General features: G+C 50.3%; 1 protein-coding gene across 3 annotated transcripts in view; it reads left to right on the top strand.

Moving 5' to 3' along the window:
* Hm13 (histocompatibility minor 13) overlaps window positions 1-19,896 on the top strand; it is a 44,247-nt gene extending 24,351 nt beyond the window's left edge. The window contains exons 7-13 of one of the 3 annotated variants that reach the window (XM_015481924.2): window positions 79-136; window positions 3,443-3,526; window positions 8,989-9,025; window positions 11,813-11,915; window positions 16,348-16,433; window positions 18,520-18,666; window positions 19,480-19,896. In XM_015481924.2, the coding sequence (XP_015337410.1) occupies window positions 79-136; window positions 3,443-3,526; window positions 8,989-9,025; window positions 11,813-11,915; window positions 16,348-16,433; window positions 18,520-18,666; window positions 19,480-19,579 (615 nt within the window). In that variant the 3' untranslated portion in view covers window positions 19,580-19,896. Of the gene's footprint in view, window positions 1-78; window positions 137-3,442; window positions 3,527-8,988; window positions 9,026-11,812; window positions 11,916-16,347; window positions 16,434-18,519; window positions 18,720-19,479 lie in introns of all 3 variants that reach the window. The other 2 variants (XM_015481907.2, XM_015481916.2) reach the window with 2 other exon arrangements.
* Window positions 19,897-21,267: the final 1,371 nt, after the last annotated feature.

Raw genomic sequence — 21,267 nt, 5'->3', positions numbered from 1 at the left:
CATCCAGAAGTCCAAGGACAACTGTTCTTTCCCATCTAGCCCCTCACTTCCCTTCAGACTCCTCTCTTCTTCCTCCAGGTGTTCGGTACCAACGTTATGGTGACTGTGGCCAAGTCATTTGAGGCGCCAATAAAATGTAAGTGATCAACCCCACAGTGGGGAACACACCCTGCCCTCCCCAGTTGGCTTATGGTCCCTGTTTTGGTCAATACTTCTCCCTTATCTCCTCCTCACATACCTTTTCCTCCTCCAAGATCTCATGGGTCTCTCCAGCCTGGTTTCCTTTTCTTCGTGGATTCTCTTGGCTGTGTTCATGAGTAGCTGCCTTCTGCCCAGGCCCTGACCTTGGGCTGCTTGGTAATGATGCAGTGTAGTGGTAAATGAGCAGGAGTGGGGAACAGCCTGTTGGGGGGCAGACAGGGGCTTTCCAGAACAGGAGACCTCTGTGCTGAGAACTGAGAGCAGTATTCCCCATCTCACATCTTACACAGCCTTAGTTTTGTTCTTCAGCATAACCATTGTTCATAAGTATTTCTCCCCAAATCCCCCTTTCAGCCTCCTTCATGTTTCACTGACCATTATTGGGATTTAGACAGACCCGAGTCCAAATAGGTGTGGGGGTGAGGGGGGTAGCCCAATGATAGAGCACTTGCCAAGCATGCACAAGACCCTGGATTTAATCCCCAACACAGCTAAAAAGAAAAGGGTTGGGGGAGTCCCAACTATTGGCAGCGTTAAAGAAGGGGGAAATTTGGTTATACTACAGCAAGCCCAGGTCTAGGAAATGTCAGGGGTGGGTTAATGACCCTCAGTGGAGTCACCAAGAGCCAGGGTTATTTTGGTTCACCCAACCCACCAATCTCCGTCCACTTGTCACTTGGCTCAGTCCTTCATGGTCCCTAGATGGAATGACAGTTCCTGGCATTGGCTTCTCACAGGCCACGTCCAGAGGCGCAAAGGGGAAACTGTGTCCCATCAGGGAAGGGGTCTTTCTCCTCAAATCCCCCTTTCAGCCTCCTTCATGTTTTACTGACCAATATTGGGATTTGGACAGACCCTAGTCCAAATTGGGCTTTAGAAAGGGAGATAGGAAAAGCGCGATTAGCTTGGAGTCTCAGCCCTAGACTAACCATAAATCACCCTCCAGGGTCACGAGGCTCAAAGGGGGCCAGAACCAGTCAGACAAGATAGCAAGGAAGGAGAAGATAGTATCAGGAAGGTGGTCAACATTCCCCAGGCCTGGTTTACTGTCCTCCCCAAGGCCAGGAGTCAGAGTATGACTTGGCAGCCTCCAGAACTAAGTTTATCAGGGAAGGGAGGACTGTTCTCTAAAGTAAGGACACAGATACTGGACAAACCACATGAAATTCATGCCCCACAAGCTACGATGGGTGAGCCCAGGGATGGGGGAGCCTGGCGATCCCAGCCAGGATGTCAGGAGTACCTTTCCTGGGTCGCAAAGAAGAAATGCTCATTTACCAAGGATTCAAGGGTAGCATGGGTATTTGAGAAGAGTCTACCACTTCAGCAAAGGGCTAGAAGCAGGAAAACGCATGGGACACCCTGGGAGCAAAGAACTACAGAGGCACAGAGGAAGTGCAGCTGAGTTCAGCAGGGCCGCAAGGAAGGGACTGGAAAGGGGGAGACAAGCCAGATTTGGAGAAGCCAAGATTTCCTGCCTAAGAACTTGACACTGCCCATTAAGCAGTGGATGAGCCATTGTAAGGCTCTGAACAGGGAAGTGACACTTTCATATTTAGTTTCTGGTGCTTGGAATCTGATTTTCTAGATTGGGGAGATCTGTTGTCTTAAAGTTTGTTGGTTTGTTTGTTTTTGCAGTACTGGGAATCAAACCCAGAGGTGCTCTACCACTGAGCCCTTTTTATTTTTTATTTTGAGACAGGGTCTTGCTGAGTTTACCAGGCCAGCCTTGAACTTAACAATGCTCCTGCCTTAGCTTCCTAAATAGCTGGAATTATAAGCATGTACCACTGCACCTGGCCTAGATCTTGTCTTCTAGAAATGAGGCTCAAGAGCTGAATGATTAAGAGCACAGATGCTGGTCAAGCATGATAGCACCTGTAGTACCAACTATTGCAGAGGCTGAAGTGGGAAAGTCACATTAGCCCAAGAGTTCGGGGCCAGCATGAGCAACACAGCAAGACCCCATCTTCAACAACAATAGCAAAGCACACATGCTACCCGGAAGGTGGTGCTGCTTGGGAGGCTGAGGCAGGACCAGGTGCGGTGATGCTGCTTGGGAGGCTGAGGCAAGAGGATCAAAGCCAGCCTCAGCAATGGCGAGGCGCTAAGCAACTCAATGAGACCCTGTCTCTAAATAAAATACAAAAGCCCAGCGCAGTGGTACAAGCCTATAATCCCAGAGGCTCGGGAGAATGAAGCAGGAGGATTGCTAGTTCAAAGCTAACCTCAGCAACTTAGTGAGGCCCTAAGCAATTCAGTGAGACCCTGTCTCCAAATAAAATATTTAAAAAGGGCTGGGGATGTGGCTTAAGTGTTTAAGCACCCCGGGTACAATCCCCAGCACCAAAAATAAAACAAAATACAAAATAGGGCTGGCAGTGTAGCTCAGTGGTCATGTCCTGGTACCAAAAAAAAACAGCACATATGCTGAAGGTCATACTAAATGGGTTCGAGTCCCATTCAACAAGGAAGACATAGACAGGGGATATCTCTGCATTTTAGCACGAGCCCCAGGGCACCTCCGTGTGCATAGTGTTGCCCAGAGCTGAGTCGTGTAAACACCCCTAGACACAAAGAAAGGCAGGAATTCTGGAAACAGGATTGTCCTCTTTGGCATAGTCATACACCACATTCGAACCACCACCAGGAAGATACAAAATCGGGGACGGGTTAGAAGACATGGCATAGCAGCCAGTACTGTGGTTCAGGTTATCTAACCCTCAGTACCACCCCGTGGGAGTGCTTCCAAGTAAGAAAACTAAGGCAGCCGAGTAACCTGTGCAACAAGACAGCAGAGCCAGGCGCCGGTCCTAAAGCCCACTTGTAACCACTTCCCTGCTAACAGCTGCAGCAGGATTCTGAGTAAGGGACTTTAATCAAGGAATTTGCAGTGGCATGGCCTTTTCTCCCTTGGTACATAAAGAGTCCATAGCCCAGGTTCACACTGCTTCAGAACAAGTACCGCCATCTGTCCACACTCCTGTTGTCAGATGGAAAACCTATGGATGTCAGAACTGTGTGGTCAACAAAGGCATTAAACCCTCAGCCTAGTTGACCCCAGATTTCTCCCCACTCTAACCAGCTGTGATTCCAGATGGAGCTGTTGCCAGCAGGCCTGCGATCATCAGCCCCCTGCCCCCGAGAAACACAGATGTGTGCATTTCATACAGCAGGGGTGGGGGTGGGGAGTCTGGGTAAGCTGGGCTCCAGCCAACTCCTCCCTTCTCTCTCCCTGCAGTGGTGTTTCCCCAGGACCTGCTGGAGAAGGGCCTTGAAGCAGACAACTTTGCTATGCTAGGACTCGGAGATATCGTCATTCCAGGTGACTTCTGGGGCGTGGGCTGTGGTGCAAGGGTTCTCTAGAACAAGGAGGAGTACTGTGAAACACAGCTGTACTCCTTGGGAAAGGGAGTGAGAAAAAGGTCAGCCCAGGGTTTAATGAAGGATTCCACCTCAGCACACATTTTGGAGTATGAATCATGTGCCAAGCCCTGAGCAGAGCCCTGGGCAGACAACAGCAAGCAAAACTGTCCTTATAGAGGGCCAAACACTACGGTGCACACCTGTAATCCCAGCAACTCTGGAGGCTTAGGCAGGAGGATCACAAGTTTGAGGCCAGCTTCTGCAACTTAGCAAGGCTCTAAGCAGCCCTGTCTCAAAATAAAAAATGAGGGCTGGGGATGTGGCTCAAGCGGTAGCATGCTCGCCTGGCATGCGTGCGGCCGGGTTCGATCCTCAGCACCACATACAAAACAAAGATGTTGTGTCCACCGAAAACTAAAAAATAAATATTAAAATTCTCTCCTCTCTCTCTCTCTCTTTAAAAAACAAAATAAAATAAAAAATGAAAAGGACTGGGGTGTGGCTCAGAGGTGGTAAAGTACCTCTCAGTTCAATCCCCAGTACAAAATAAAAAGAGAGAAATGCTATCCCCATTTAGCTCTGGTCCAGTTGATAACTCAAGAACTACCAAAATAAGACTGGGGATGAGCTCAATGGTAGAGCACTTTCCTAACATGTATAACCCCTTGGGTTCAGTCCCATTCCAGTACTGCCAAGGAAAAAGAATAAATGTACAATGAAAGACTAATACAGATTAAGATACACTCTGGGAAAAAGCCCATCCTATGACAATCTTAAAAGAACTTGACGCCTCTTGTGCATACACATTCCCAGTGTTTCCAAGGATTACAGATGTCCTAGAACTGTCAAAGTCCCCTTGCTCCGCCCCCCCCTGTTCTGAGAAGCCTCAGAGAGAGCACCTGCATGCATAGAGATGTAGGCCCCCGTGTACTTTGTTGTACAAACTAGCGTTTGAGCCCTGTCTCTCTCTACATGTGGGTGCTGGTCAGTGTTCCCATGGGATATGACATAGGGGCCTTGTCCATAGTTCCAAGCACAGACATGCATCCCTCACATCATCAGCTTGCCTCACCCTGGGGCACCAGCATTTCAAATTCCCAGGCCAGAGCCACACTCCCACTCAGGGCTGCTGAAGGCGCTGATCTCTGGAGGCAGTTTGTCTACAGACCTGGGCTGAATGACAGCAGAGTGAGCACCAGTGGCCTTACTGGTTTCCCTAGTGTCAGGCTCAGAACTGAAGAGGGTCAGAAGTCAGAAGATTGGAAGCCAGCTAAAAAGAATAACACATGGAACAAATAAAAAGCCAACTTCTTTCCCATTGTAGGAAGTAATAACAGTTCTAATAACTGAGGATGTGGTATGTAATTCTGTTTACAATTCTTTCATCTCATGACAGATATGTGAAGCAGAGGCTTGCCCTGTTTCACCAGTGAGAAAACACTTAGAAATGAAGGGACTATTAGAAATTAACATGTTTGTAAGCCAAACTTAAAAAGTCAAAGATCAGGTTTTCTCTCATATATGGAAACTAGAGAGGATAAAGAAAAAGAAAGATGGGGGTGATTGTTATGAAAAGACCTGTAGAGTAAGAGGAAGGGAACCCAGGTAGGGTGAGGGGAAATACTGGGGAACAGTATTAACCAAATTATATTGTTAAATCATGAGCATGTACAGATTCATAACAATGAGTCTCACTGATGTCTATAATTATAATGCACCAGCTGGGCACCGTGGCGAACGCCTGTAATCCCAGCAGCACTCGAGGCTGAGGCAGGAGAATCTCAAGTTCAAAGCCAGCCTTGGCAACTTATCAAGGCCCTAAAAACTCAGCAGACGCTGTATCAGAATAAAATATAGGGCTGAGGATATAGTTCAGTTAATAGAGTGCTTGCCTTGCATGCACAAGGCCCTGGGTTTAATCCCCAGGGGGAAAAAAATATCTGTGTATACATGTGTGTACACAGACACACACTCATATATATATATGAATGAATGACCTGGGGATGTGGCTCAGTGGTTAAGCACCCCAGGGTTCAATCCCTGGAACCAAAAATAAAATAAAATTATAATACAACAACAACAAAAAAGTTATACCATTGGAACTGTACTTTTTCTTTTTTTAATTTTTTTTTTTCTTTTAGTTGTAGATGGACAGCATGACTTCTTGTATTTGCTTATTTTTGTATGTGGTGCTGAGGGTGGAACTCAGTGCCTCACACATGCCAGGCAAGCACTCTGCCACGGAGCCACAGCCCCAGCCCCGGAACTGTACTTTTTATTTTTTAAATTATTCTTTAGTTGTTGTTGGACACAATACCTTTATTTTATTTATTTTTATGTGGCGCTGAGGATGGAACCCAGGGCTTTGCACATCCTAGGCAAGCGCTCAACCACTGAGCCACAACCTCAGCCCCCCAAAACTGTACTTTTGATAGTGATAACAATAACTATAGAATAATCATGACAGCTGCCAATTGTCAAGCACCTGCTGTGCATCGAGCACCGAGGCAGGTGCTGTCTGTCTGTCGTCTTCACTGCTCCTGGCAGCCCCATGAGGTCCATTGTACAGACAGGAAAACTGAAGTTCAGAGAGTTGGTTCCACCTGCCATGGCCATGAGGGTCTGAGGGTATGAGCTGGAACTCAAGGATTTCTGTAATTTGCAGTGCTATGAGGAGGGGTGACTGGCTCCCCCCGTAACCAGGAGAAAGCCACTCCACCAGACAGAAGAAATGCCATCCGTTGAACCATTTGGCTCACTGGAGGATGATCTGTCACAGGCACCCCCCACAGAATTCCCCAGTCCTTGTTGGTCACAGTCCTGGGTTTAAGGCAAGCAGGACATCTGCGTGTCTATCCCTCCTAAATCCATATATATCTACCAATCTTTCAGCAGCCACAATAAATGTAACTTGATCACGCCCTCACAGTCCCAGGAGAGCTTTGTTTTGAAGACCAGATGGACTGTTAGGAATGAAAGTTCCACTCTCTGTGTAAGCCCAGAGACTCAGGAGGTCAAAGCAAGAGAATTGCAAGTTCAAGGCCAACCTCAATAAATAAGCAAGGCCCTAAGCAACTTTCTGAGATGCTGTCTCAAATTAAAAAAAAAAAAAAAATTTAAACAGCTGGGCACAATAAGGCGATGGGGATAATGGAAGTATTTTGCACTAGACAGAAGGGAGTGTAGGGAGAGGAGGGGGCATGGGTGTAGGAAGGATAGTAGAATGAATGGATATTGTTACCCTATGTGCACATATGATTACATGATCTGTGTAACTCTACATCATGCACAGCCAGATGAAAGAGAAGTTATGCTCCATTTATGTATGATGTGTCAAAATGCATTCTACTGTGCTGGGGTTGTAGTTCAATGGTAGAGCATTTGCCTAGCCTATGTGAGGAACTGGGTTTGATCCTTAGCACCGCATATCAATAGATAGAGAAATAAAATAATGGGCCTGGGGATGTGGCTCAAGTGGTAGTGCGCTCACCTGGCATGCGTGAAGCACTGGGTTTGATTCTCAGCACCACATAAAAATAAAAATAAAGATATTGTGTCCTGTTGGGGCTGGGGATGTGGCTCAAGCGGTAGCTCGCTCGCCTGGCATGCGGGCGGCCCGGGTTCAATCCTCAGCACCACATACAAAGATGTTGTGTCTGCCGAAAACTAAAAAATAAATATTAAAAAAAAAAAAAAAGATATTGTGTCCACCTAAAACTAAAAAATAAAATATTTAAAAAAAAAGATTCCATTGACAACTAAAAAATATTTTTTTAAAAAAATTTAAATGCATTCTGCTTTCATGTATTTATTTAGAACACATAAAGTAAATAAATAAATTTTAAATGGCTGGAGATGTAGCTTGGTGGTAAAGTACCCCTGCATTCAATCCCCAGTATTTAAAAAAAAAAAAAAAAAACCCTAGCCCAGAGCTCTGGACCCTCTGTTACATAGGAAACATTTGTAGAGTTCGGCCACCAGGAGGCGCAGAGTGTTGCCTCTGTTCAGAAAGCAGCATTGGTCTCTGTCCACCACCTTCCTCCTCACAGAGGCTTCACTGTGGAATGACTTATTTCTCTCTTTCATTTCTTTATTCATGGGTACTAGAGATTGAAGCCTTGGGGGCTTAACCACTGAATAATATCCCCAGCCCTTTTTATTTTTTATTTTGAGACAGGGTCTCACTAAGTTGCAGAGGCTGGCCTTGAACTTTTGATTCTCCTACCTCAGCCTCCCAAGCCACTGGAATGGCATGAGTCCCACACCCAGCTCATTTCCCTCTTCTGAAGTAATCCTGTGGTAGTGTGGGTGTAGCTCAGTGGTAGAGCACTTGCCTAGCACGCACAAAGCCCAGGGTTCAATCTCCAGCACTGCAAAATGCACACACAGTCATTTGTTGTCACTTGGTGCTTCTGATTATCTTGAGAACTTACCCTTAGCTAAATGAGACTCAGCCTCTGCCCTGTATGATCCTGAAGACCAGTGAAAGAGACAGACACACACATGCTGCGGTGTGTGTGAGTGTAATGACTGGAGCAGCTGACCATGTCTCAGGGACTTAGCGGCCTCTGGGTGGGAGTGTGGTTTTGAACAGTGAGTAGGAATGCGGAGGGTGGGCAGAACTGCCCTCCTCTCCTGAGCTCTGCAGAGCCTCCTGATTGTCAGCTTCCTGCTCCCCTCTCCCGCTTCCTGCCAGGCAGCTGCACAGGAGTCTTTTTCAAAATCTGTTTTAGATTTTCTCCTCCCTAGAACTCTTTTAGTGTGTCTCCTGCTCAGGGTGTAGACCTAGCTCATCCCCATAGAGCCTGGTGCCTTGCACGGCTGGCCCAAGCCTGCATCTGCTGCCAGCCTTACTGGCCCTCCAGTCCCTACCCACTCCCCTGCCAAGCCCTCTTTCCTGGGGTCTTCACACACACAATCTCTTCTCCTGACGGGTCATTTCCAAGAAGCCCTCCTTTATCCCCCTCTTCTACCAGCAGGCTGGGTTCATCACAGCACATCTCCCCGTGACACAGGAAGCACCCCTTCACAGTTAGAAGCCTCACTAACTTTTATCACTATTTGAAGTATGTCACAGCATGTCTCCCCTCTGCTCCTTTGGCTGAACTCTAAGAGCTTAGCCATTGTGCCTGGTGCTTAATAGGTGGTCAGTAAACACTGGGACAAGAGACCCAGTGTGACATAGTGTGGTGCTGAGATGCTCAGTCATTGTAGTCCCGGGCCAAAGCAAAATCCCAGGACTTGACTTATTGTTCTAGGTTGAAAAATGGAATTTCCACTGGCACTTGCAGCATCAGCCACTCATTTGACCCCCAGTAATTGCTCCATGACTGGGAATTTCAGGTTGGGGACCAAGCCCAGTCTCCTGTTAGCTCGCAGCCTCCACCCATGCTCCCCTCTAACTCTGGCTCTCTCCCGCAGGGATCTTCATCGCCTTGCTGCTGCGTTTTGACATCAGGTAAGCGCGGGAGGGCCTGCTGTGCACTAGGGTTCTCCCAGGATTCTCCAGCGGCTTTCCAGAGCCCTGAGGAGGGACCTGAGGGGACCTGAGGGGACCAGACCCTCCACCCCCACAGCAGCCAGAGCAGTTCTGATTTCATCTACATTCCGAAGTTGTAAGCATGCCAAGAGCCCACGGCCAAAAGTTTTTTGTTCGGTTTGCTTTGGTTTTAAGTTGAGAATCATAAGCCACGAGACCTAAAAAAGTCCTGGTGGTACTTGTAGTGCTTTCTTACTGTGTGCCCTTGGCAAGTGGCCTGACTTTTATGAGCCTCAGGTTTCTTATCCTTAAGTGAGTGAAAAACAAGAGTATCTACTTTAAAATTACCCTGATAATGGAGAGGGGAGTGCTAGGCACAGGATGACCTCGGTGGCTCTGGGGGAGGTCAGCTATGGTCATCATCATTGTCCTCAGCTTCATTTATCAGCCTGGGGTCAGGTCATCATGTCCCAGCTGCTGAAGGTGTTCCCTGCCCTCTGCTTACTGAGATTCTTTTCTGTGTAAGGTAGAAAGTGAACACATGGGCTAGGCTCAGTGATGCCGCCTGTAATTCCAGCAACTCGGGAAGCCAAGGCAAGAGGATTGCAAGTTCAGGGCCCACCTCATCAACTTAGACCCTTCCTCAACATAAAAATGGCTGGGGATGTAGCTCAGTGGTAGAGCGCCCTTGGGTTCCATTCCTAGTATCAAGGGGAAAAAGAAAAATAAAACACAAGAGAAAAGGGGCAACCTGGGTCACCACCTAAAACAAAAGGTCACGTTGGAGCAAAATCACCTGGGTAGCTGGGCCTCCTGCCAGCAGTAGGTGCATGTGACTGTGCCGTCATTTTATGCTCAATCCTCCCAGCTAGGGCCTATGTGTATGCACTCAATTTTGAGGTAGCTTGTGAATTTTTCATCTCCTCACACCTAGTAACTGCAAAAACAGTACTAGTGTTGACAGTAGTAATGGCAATTTCAATGCCAGCATCATTGAAATTCTATTCAGAGGCCAGGTGCAATGGGACACGCCTATAATCCTAAAGCTCGGGAGGCTGAGGCAGGAGAATTGTGAGTTCAAAGCCAGCCTCAGCAACTTAGTGATGCCCTAAGCAACTCGGTGAGACCCTGTCTTTAATTAAAATATAAAAATGGGCTGGGGATGTGGTTCAGTGGTTGAGTGCCCTGGGTTCAATCCTTGATACTAAAAGAAAGAAAATTTAGTTTGAGTGGGCCTCTGAAACACACAGGCTGACAGCCTACCTTTGAAGGGCTCTGGCCAGGTGGTAAGTAGAAGTGCATCTGGACCAGCCAGTTCTATTCCTGGCTGTTCTGAGTTAAGACAAAGAGAAACCCACAGAAGTCCCTTGGCTCATTTGCTGCAGACACATTCAGCTGCCAACACCCTCAAAGGCAGAATTCCTTCCCACCATGAGCCCTCAGGGTAAGCAAGCCCCTCAGAGTGGTTCCAGAATCAGTGCGGTGTTCCCAAAGGGAGTCACTTGTACCCCATCGCTCATAACAGGATCGTGTCAGTGTACTTGTAGCTCAAGACTTTAGAAGCAACCAGGGCAAGGAAAGGGGAGTCAGAAGTATCCATTCGTTCCACAGATGTTAACCTGAGCCTCTAGTACTTGGTGGGCACTGTTCCAGGAGCTGAGGAACACAGAGGTTATGTAGCTGGCATTGTAAAGGGAAGTCAGGTAATGGCAATGCCAGGTTGAATATGACTCGTGTGTTCTGAAGGGAACCTTGGATGAATCACCTCCAGGAAGCCACTGGCGTGCAGCCAGCATCTGTTTAACACCCACAAAAAGGTTGCTGAACCGTAGCATCCACTGCACTGAAAAGCAATAACTTGCCTGTGAAGTTTGTCTTATTATTTCTCAAAGCTTGAACTCGGGATGGGGATGTAGTTTGGTGGGAGAGTGGCTGCCTAGCATGAGTGTGACCCTTGGCTTAATCCCCAGCACTACCTACCCCCCAAAATTAAAAGGATCCACTTGTATCAGATTCACCTGGGTTGTTTTCAAAATGTAGATCCCATGGCCTCACCCTAAGCTCATCAGATCACCCTCCCTGCTGGGTGTGGCAGCAGACCCCTGTAATCCCAGCAGCTGAGGGGGCTATGGGCACGAGGACTGTAAATTCAAGACCAGCCTCCACAATTTAGCCAGACCCTGTCTCAAAATTTTAAAAGGACTAGGGATGCAGCTGGGGTTGTGGCTCAGTGGTAGCGCACTTTCCTGGCATGAGTGAGGTACTGGGTTCGATTCTCAACACACATATAAATAAAAAAAAAATAAAGATCTGTCAACAACAACCAAAAAAAAAAAAAAAGGACTAGGGATGTAGCTCAGTGATAAGGCACCCCGGGTTAAATCCTAGTACCCAAAAAAAGGTCACCCTCCCTGGGGACTGGATCTAGAGCCCTACTTTTTTTTCCCCTTTCTTCCTTCCCAGCTTTCTAGATGATTTTTTATGCTTGACTAAACTTACAGCCACTGTTCAGAGTTCTTGTATTTGATATTTACAACACCAAGGAGACAGGCTCTTGGTTTTCCTATTTTGCAGATAAGTAAAATGAGATTGAAAGAAAGAAAGTGACTTGTTCAAAGATACGAAGCTGGGGGCAGTAGTGAGTGCAGCGCGGAGCTTTGCCAGCCCCACAACTTACAGGGTCTCCCCCAGCTCCCTCCTTGGAAGGGATACTGCCACTCCAGTTCCTGCACTAACTCCCTCTTTCTTCCCATGCCTTCCTGGAAGCTTGAAGAAGAACACCCATACCTACTTCTACACCAGCTTCGCAGCCTACATCTTTGGCCTGGGCCTCACCATCTTCATCATGCACATCTTCAAGCACGCCCAGGTGAGCAAGACTTACAGAGGGCTTATCTGTCACAGGTACAAGCGGTCCAGAGGCAGGTACTGCCAGTGGTATCAGCAATCCCGTTTGTGATTCTCTTGACCTTTCACTGGTGGTTGCAAGGTAGCTGCCATGCTCCAGGCAACACTCGCGCTCCAGGGGCAAGGAAGAAGAGAAGGCCTAGCAGTCATACTGCCCACATTGTCAGGAGCGCAGGAACTTTCCCACAGCCCACAACTTTCTGCTCACTTCTCAAAGGCCTTTAGATCAGTATCACATGGCCACCCTGGGAGCAGGAGCATGTGGGAAGAAGACTGTGCTTCTGAAGCTCTGTAGTGGAGGCAGACAGAGAAGGACAGGATTGGGTGGGTGTTGGGTGTCCATTCTGGTGTCCACACAGATGAGATGTAAGGTGCTGAGGCTTCCCCTCCATCTCCTCCCTGAGTTAGCCAAGGCTCTTCGTCCTCCTTCTACCAGAGTGAAGCAGCATAGCACGAGGACTGGGAAGGAAACAGAATATGTGATTGCCTCCTCTCTGTTGGCAACAGGAGGAGCTCGTATTTGTTTGGCATCCCACGTGCAGGCTCTGAGCTCATGAGGGTCCCCTAAGAACAGATGAGAAACTAGAGCTCAGGTACCGCACTGAGTATGTGTATAGTGGAGCCAGGATTCAAGCCTGGATCAACTTGCATGCCCAGGCTGTGCCCTGGCAGTAGGAAAGGCTGTGCACAACAGGCTAAGGGAGCTCTGCTGGGAATCCAGACAGTCGACTCTGAGACTGTGGGCAGGTTGGCTGTTATGCTTGGTTTTCCTCATTCATTCATAAAACCAGAAAAGATAGAAAAATAGCCACCTTGGGGTGGTTTGAGGATGAGTTAATATAATTGAACTCCCTAGAGACACATCACAGTAGTCTCCCCTCACCCTCCTACAGACTTTTGCTGTGGTTTCACTTACCCGGAGCTCAAAAACATTAAATGAAAAATTATAAAAATAACTTATAATAATAAGTTTTAAATTGCATGCAGTTCTGAGTATCATGATGAAATCTCTCACCATCCCATAAGAACCATCCCTTTTTCAAGGGATGTATGCACACTGTATGCACCACCCACCCATTAGTCACTAGCCATCGGGGGTTACAGACAGGGTTCAGTGTTACCACGCTTTCAGGCATTCACAATGGGGCATGGGGGTGGGTACTACTGTACTAGTGTTGCCTTTCCTTTTCCCCCTCCCCATGACTCAGACACAGAAAAACTGCCTTTGAATTACTACAGAAGCTTTTTATTGATCACTGTCAGGCACTCTGCTAAACCCTTAAAGAAGTCCCTTAGCCCATAGGTGGAGATACCAAGAACCCTTGCAGAACCACCTTGCACTCAGTTCTGCTCCAGATGGCCTCAGGGGCCAACTTAGAATGACATGCACTTGGCAAGGGGATCACAGAGTGAGTAGATCTGGGTTGGGTGACTAGTTCAAAGGCCTTTTGGAGGTCTCTGCTCCAGTTCCTAGCCTCAGAACTATTCCCTTGGCAGCCACCAGGTGGCAGGCTTGCCTTCTGGCTGTCTTAACTGAAAGAAGGATCCATTCCAAGCTCTCACACATGTAGGGAGCAGGAGTAAGAGATGATTCTCTCCTTTGTGGGGAAATTGCAACCCTAGGAGGAAGGGAGACTTCCCCAAGTCACACAGCAAGTTGAGCTGGGCCCCTACAAAGCCCTAGACTCTGGTCCCTGGTCCCTGGCCCCAGACCTGTGCTATACTCCAGCTGCTGCTCAGCCCTTCTGCCCAATCATCCAAGTAGGCATCACCCTTAAAATGTTTCTTGGGAAGGGCATCAAGGACACCAGGAAAACCTGTTCCATGAAGTCTCCCCTCTCTAAGACACAGGTAGTCCTGGTGCCAGCATTGCTCTAGCAAGCAATTGGTGTCCTCTGTGAGAAGTTCAGCTTATCCTCTTTCAGAATCTTGCTTCAAGCCAGAAAGCCAGCAGCCTCCTCAGGAAGGCCTGTGGATATGTTTGAGTCTAATGTCATTGCGCAGAGGGAGAGACAAGCCGGGAAAAGGAAGCAGCTTAGCCATGGTGATGACATAGCAAAGCCAGTGGAAAGCCAGGAGCCTGCCCTAGCTCATTGCCCTGAGCTTTACAGCCCATCTTCTCCTTGGCACTGACTGGTGAAGTTCCCTGAGTCCTTGAGAGGAAAATAAATAGTACAGACTGTATCCCTCTGATAATAGTGAACCTACTGCTTCCCAAAGGAGCCCTTCCCATTGGCCCCTGAAACCTCTCAGTGACTGCCAGTTCCTAGGTGAAGCTGCCTGCAAGGGAAGAGCCAACTTTCTACCTCCTTGCCCTAGAAACCCTCTCTGCCCAGTCTGGCTTTGGTAAATAGAATGCACTGGTCTTAGAGGCAGAGGAACCTAGGTCCAAATCCTGGCCAACTGTGATTTTTTTTTTTTTTTTTTTTTAACGATTTTTAGTTGTAAATGGATTATTTATTTATTTATTTATATGCAGTGCTGAGGATTGAACCCAGGGCCTCACACATGCCAGGCAAGTGCTTTACCACTGAGCCACAACCCCAGCCCCCAACTGTGATTTTGAATGGGTCCTTCAGTTAGTCTTGCTAATTGCTGAGGCTGGCTTTGAACTCAAAATCCTCCTGCCTCAGCCTCCTGAGCTACTGGGATTACAGGTGTGTGCTGCTGCGCCAGCATAAATCTTTCTCTGTGTACCACTTGGCTGCTTCTTACAGTCGTGTGATTTATTTGTTTGTTTGTTTAAGTTGTAGATGGACACAATACCTTTATTCTGTTTTTATGTAGTGCTCAGGATGGAACCCAGTGCCTCACACATGCGAGGCAAGCGCTCTCCCACTGAGCTACAGCCCCAGCTCTTCTTACAGATTTTAATATGGACCTTTGTCATTTTGTTATTGTTTTGTTTTGGTTTTTGTTTATTACCCTTGGCTCGAAATCTAGTACACAGCAAAGATCTAATGCCAGTGGAAGAAGCACAGCTGTCCAGAGTCAAATCCAAGCTAACACATCTATATGACCTCTGGGCAGGTCATTTCCTCCTGAGCTTCAGTAACATCATCTGTAAAAACCAGATCCTAAGACTTAGGGTGTTAATAGATTCAAGGATGATCTCCATAAGATGTAGTTCACAGCCCACCTGGGCAGGTGCCAAGAAATGATCTGAAGATCTGACTGGAGAGTGCAAAGGGAAGAGAGAGTCCTGTGTTCCCTGACTGCCGGCTGCTCTGCACCAAGGATGGTATCTCCGAGACACCCTAACTTCATGAACACCCATGAAGAAGCCGGTCATTAGTATTTATCAGGCCCTGATTGGCTGATTGGTACGCAGCAGTGAACAAGACAGCTGGGCCCGCACTGACCCAGGCCACAGTCCCTCAGGGGAGGGAGACACCAGTCAGCAAGGGCTCAGGACCATAGATTGACCAGTAAATGCCCTAAGGGTGAGAGTTAGAGGGCTCTGGGAGCCTGCATTAAGGAGACCTGTTGCCTTGTGAGTGCACGCTCCCCGGGGAGGAGAGGTACTATCAGCTGAGGGCTGAAGGAAGAAGAACCTGGACAAAGGCGGAAACAACCTCCAAGCCGCAGAGACAGTACACACAAAGGTCCTGGGACTGGCCAGAGCAGGCAGGGTCAAGTGAGGGTAGAAAAGGAAGCAAGAGCCGCATTTCCTGGGGCCTTCACACCTGGCCAGCACTGGGGAAGGGTGAACTGTGGATCCATGTCTACCTTTCAGGTGCTGCAGGGGAAAGGCCAGCACGCCTGGGCTCTGGAGATGGGCTGAGACATGCCAGGGAGGTCACCTGAGGGCCTTCGCTGGGCATGGGGATGCCCTGAGGGGCTCTTAGCATACTTGTCCTTTCTCTTCACCCAGCTTTACCAGGAGTCTCAGCACAGACTTTTGGGGCCAGATTGCCTGGGGGTAAATCCTGGGGAGCCAGTGACCGCTGGGTCACCTTCATACAAGCTGCAGCAAACTCCGAAAGCATAGCAGCTATGTCATCATCGTCCCCATTACAGAAGCATCCCCCAGAGCATTTGCTGCAATTCGAGCCACCTACCCTAAGCCTGGGCAGCAAGGCCTCTGAGAATGAGAGTGCCCAGGCAGCTGCAGTTTGGAATCTGGTGTCTGAGTGGTTCACACTGCCAGCCAGTCTCCCGAGACCCCTTGAAGCCCTGCATCCTTGAGTGTCTGTGTTTGCTGCAGTCCCTCCAAGTGAGGATCAGCTCTGATCTAGGAGTCTAGGAACCCTGGGTTCAGGTCCAACCGCTGCCTTTTTCTACAAGCCTGGGAGAACTGTCCCACAGTTAAGCCCAGGAGAGGGTTGGGGTGCGGGGCATGGCCCTGAGCAGGTGCCCTGCCCAGCACTGCCTGACCAGCCTCTCTCTCACAGCCTGCTCTCCTGTACCTGGTACCTGCCTGCATTGGCTTTCCCGTCCTGGTGGCGCTGGCCAAAGGAGAAGTGACAGAAATGTTCAGGTAAGGCTGGGTGGGGCAGACATTCACTTGGACCCAGGTGCACCTTCGGGTGGCTAAGGGGGTGGCGGTACCCATCTCCAAGGACCACTGTTCCCTCTCCACCTGCTCCACTCTCATTGTCTTCCAGCACCTGAGCTATGGCTGTGGACACCAGTGGAAGCCTTTGCCTGGGCCAGGAGCCTAGGAGGGTGAGGCCTCGTGGCCTCATGGCAACTGGTCTTAAGAAGGGAACACTAGTGTTGGTTTCTCCCCAACCACAGCCCAGAGTCCCGGGTTCTCAGCCTGGCTTTGCCATCAGATGACTTGAAGCGAGTCTTTCTCCTCCCCCAGCATCAGTTTTCACACGTGAGCAGTGAGACGGGATGTGTGGGAGAAAGTGCCCTCTGTTCAGAGTCGCGTGTTGGTCCCTGTTAGCCGCCTCCGTGGCCTTCACTGCACAGCTCACTGCTCGCTCCCCATCTCAGCCTGTCTCACTCACATACCCCTTCCCCAGGGCCACATCCACATTTGCCACACCTCATGCACAGCCCCACCCCCTACCCCAAGGCCTGCGTGACTCCAGCAGGTGTCCGCTCCCTAGCACCACCGACCCCACCTGCCAGGGACCTAGAAATAGCTGCCAGCTGCCATTAAGCTGCCCACTCGGGGGCTTCCACCCAGCTCCACCTGCCTGGTCTCCAAGTTGCCCCTCAAGCGCCTGCCAGGGCCTCCTGTGCACCTGGCTGCCCGCAGGGCAGCCTGTGACTCACCCCTCCCCCGTACCTGCCTCTGCCCTCCCTGTCCTGCCTGGAATCCCAGCTCCCAGCCTGCGTTCGTATCCTCCTGGCCTGGCAAAGCCCTGTGATCTCTGAGGCAAGTTGGGTGGGGAAATGAACTTGAGGACAGATTTGGGGAACCTTTGGGATGAGGCATGGCACCTGATCCCCGAGTTCAGCACCTCACTCATCCAGCTTCAGGCCCTACCACCCCACCCCCTGGGGTCACCTCCCTAGCTCAGTCCTGTTAGGCTCTCAGCAGCCAGAACTCTGCCCAGCCAGGCCAGGAGGTACCTCCCTTTGTGTTCCTCAGTGCTCTGGTGTCCAGGCAGCCTGCCCCGCCTCTGCCCCCGCTCACCCAGGAGGTCCTTGGGGAAAGGTGAAAGACAGGGGGTCTTTCTCTCTCTCCATCCTGTCCTCTCCTCTCCTCTCCTCTTCTTTTTCTTTTTTCTGTGGTGCTGGGGGTTGAACCCAGGGCCCTGCGCTGCTAGACCTTCCGCTGAGCCACACCCCAGCCCTGCTCTCTTTTTATGTCCTTTCCACTCTCCCCCTGACTTTGCACTTTTTGCTTTATTTTTTTCTTTTATTATTATTGTTCTTTTTCTTCCCCCCCCGTGTGTGTGGCGGTGGTCATACTGGGGATCACTCAGGCTGTTTCACCACCAAGCTACATTCCCAGTCCTTTGAGACAGGGTCTTGCTAAGTAGCTGAGGCTGGCCTCAAACTTGGCAATCCCCCTGCCCCAGCATCCCAAGTAGCTGGGATTATAGCATGGGCCATGTCACCTGGCTCGTTTATTTTTAAATTGTTTCAAAATTTGGTTTAAACATGGTTCAGAATTCCATGGCTATGAGAGGGAGAACATCCTCCTGCCCCAGCCACCAGAGGCCAGCTCTCGCGTACATTCAGAAACACCTGTGATCTGAGATGCAAATATGTCTCGATTATGGTGGCATTCTGCGTCTTGATTTTTTTGCACGTGTGTTTTTGTGGTTTCCTGGTGCTGGGGGTCAAGCCTCACACATGCTAAGCACACCCAGCGACACTGCCAGCCTTGGTTTTTATCTGAGAGAGACCTCGGCAGCAGCACATGGCACAACCAGGGCATTCTTGCTCTTCTGCTCAGCTGCGTGAGCACCTGTCCTTGTAGAGGTACGCCTGTCCTTGTTCTCCAAGTAAAACTGGCCTCTTTTCACAAAGTCTGAAAGTGCAGAGCAGATAAAAATAAAATGGTTGTGCTCCTTGCCCCTTGGAAACGCAGTCTGTCTCCCTGAGCTTTCCCTCTCCATCTCTTGTTCTCTCTCTGTCTCTGTCTCTGTCTCTTCACACAGCTACGAGTCCTCTGCGGAAATCCTGCCTCATACCCCGAGGCTCACCCACTTCCCCACGGTCTCGGGCTCCCCTGCCAGCCTGGCCGACTCCATGCAGCAGAAGCTAGCTGGCTCTCGTCGCCGGCGCCCGCAGAATCCCAGCGCCATGTAATGCCCAGCGGGTGCCCACCTGCCCGCTCCCCCCACTGCCCCAGCCCAAGGTAGGGCACACACTCTAGCTCTCCACGGCCACCAGCACTCTGCACACCCAGCCCTTTGGGGAGCAGGGAGCCCCAGAACTTTGGAGTATTCACCAATATTATGGGGCTCATGTGAGAGGGTGGACATGAGTGGCCCTTGTCAGATAGTGGTGGATGCTGTGACCACTCACTGTGTGCACAACCCGAGCCACGATGCTGCTGCTTTCAGAACCTTTCTTCATCTGTAAGTGGGCACATTCCTGCCTCACAAGGTTAATCTGGTGAGGAAACATGTGTATTGTCCTTGGCATGTACACAGTTGCTCAATAAGTGAAGTCCACAGTAAGAGTTAAGCCAAGGTGTCCATCTTCAAGAACAGTCTCCACCACTCACACCCCTGAGGCTGAGCTGTTGGGCTCCTGCCATGCGTCCTGAGAGGCAGCCCATCTCCCATCGGCTCAAGTTGGCTGTCTTTCCCCACACACACACTCTTTAGCAGAAGGTTCAGGAAGCTTAAAGATGATCCATCTAAGCTCATGCCCAACCTCTCCTACTTGCTGCTGTTCTTGCTGCCTCTTGGCACCACGAGGGTACAGAGAAAGCAGAGTCTGGGGAGGGCACCTTGGGGCTGGGGCCAGGTACTGGCAGATACTGGGCAGTGATACAGAGCTGATGATCCTTACGTGCCCAGGGGCTTCCTGGGATGGCAAGGGTGGGGGGGCAGCAAAGTTCTGTCTCCGCCTCCGCTGAATGTGTTTTTATTGTCTTGTTTTCTAATCAGTTATGAGGAGTCAAATCCTAAGGATCCAGCAGCAGTGACAGAATCCAAAGAGGCCACAGAGGCATCAGCATCGAAGGGACTAGAGAAGAAGGAGAAATGATGCAACTGGTACCCGACCCCGTCAGGGCCAGACCAGCCAGGGAGATGGGCTGACAGGCGTGCATGGGAGAGGGTTCAGGACACTGCTCCAGGGACTGGGACGGGGGCAGCAGGATCCCTCCAGCTAGGTCTCTGTGGCCTCTGTTTCCCTCTCCCCCCTTCTCTGGCCCTCCTCTGCTCTCCTCATCCCCTGCAGGCAAAGGAAACCAACCCCCAGCTTCCTCCCTCCCCCGGAACCAGGTGGGAAAACTGGGTGTGATTTTTAGATTTTTGTATTGTGGACTGACTTTGCCTTACATTAAAAACTCATCCCATGGCCAGGGTGGACGCTGTGCTTCTGTAAGGGTCCTCTGCACATGCACCCAGTGCCTTGTCCTGGGTTTACTAAGTCTCATCTGCCCACCCAGAAACTTCTGCAAGCGCTCTTCTGAGTGCCCGCTCCGGTGCTGGGTCAGTTTAGCACCCCAAGAACACCCTGTGGCCAGCAGGGGGGGCCATAAGCCCTCCTGAGCCACAGGTTTTCCTCATCACCTGCTTCTGGATACTTGGGGCAGTAAGGGTGCTGGGCAGTCACTCACCTTGGTGAATGGTAGGGAAAGAACCAGAGGCCAACCTGACTCGGCAAGGGGACCAATAGTTATAAAGCCAGCCTGCCAGCTCCCGTGGCCCCAACGTCCATATGACTTCAGCTGGTGACCCACACTCTAGGCTGCTGTGGAGTTCAAGGCCCCATCTCTCCCATTCTGCCCATTCTGGGTTCTTCCCCAAAAAAGCAGCCAGTTACAACACAAAGGCCGGTCCTTTAGAGAGGCTGGAGTGGAGAGGGACTCAGTGTCTCCTAGGCCATCTAGGCCCAGGAGCTATAAATACCAGGACCAGAGTTTCCCTAACCCCTGTCCTGCATGAGAGCCCCCAGTGGACCTGGCAAGAAGTGACACGGCCTTCATCCAAGTGCCTAGGAAGGGGTCGCTGGGTGGGGCCACAGAGACAGGAGGCTGTGGCCATTGTTCTCCCTGGCCCAAGCTCCAGGTTCACAGGCTAAAAATAACAGGCTTCCAAAAGACAAGTGTGACTAACGCCTCAGAAGTGAGACCGATGACCAGGCATCTCATTGCCACAGTCTTAGGCTGTAGGTGCTGTTGTCAGCCCAGCATGCAAATGAGGGAATGGAGGAAGCCTGTCCACAGACAGGGATTTGGCCTCGAGCAATCCAGGTGGGAATTGAGAGTTCTAAGGACTGTTCCACTGCTTTCCAGACCCCTGGGACCAAGTCTCTGTAGCTGTTACGCTGGGCCCCTCTGAGCGAGCCACCCAACTTCTCTGGGCCCAGGATACTATGAAAAGGGAAGGAAATCTCAGGCTTCTAGCCAGGGGGTCCTTTCAGGGACTTCTGGATCTCTGCAGATTCCAGCTGCCTCCAGAGGGAGGCCGTGTGGTCCTGGAACAAAGCCCCTCTGAGGGCGGCAGATGGGGCAGGCAGCCCAGGCACACAGCGTGGTTGGCTCTGTGGCCCAAGGCCCACAAAGGCCTCATTGAGTCACCGCCAGCCCCCGGCGGAGGCTGAGGTGGCAGTGGCGCCGGGCGCCTGCCACCTAATGACCGTCCTGGCCTGGCCAGATGTTCCACAGACCTCGGCAGGGCCGCCCGGCCAGCCGGCACCGCAGAGGCCACTCCAGTTCCAATTAACCA

This window comes from Marmota marmota, unplaced genomic scaffold (genome assembly GCF_001458135.2).
Source record: "Marmota marmota marmota unplaced genomic scaffold, marMar, whole genome shotgun sequence".
NCBI lineage: Eukaryota > Metazoa > Chordata > Mammalia > Rodentia > Sciuridae > Marmota > Marmota marmota.
The sequence above is the reverse complement of the archived record's forward strand: the minus strand, read 5'-3'. Positions and strand labels throughout refer to the sequence as shown.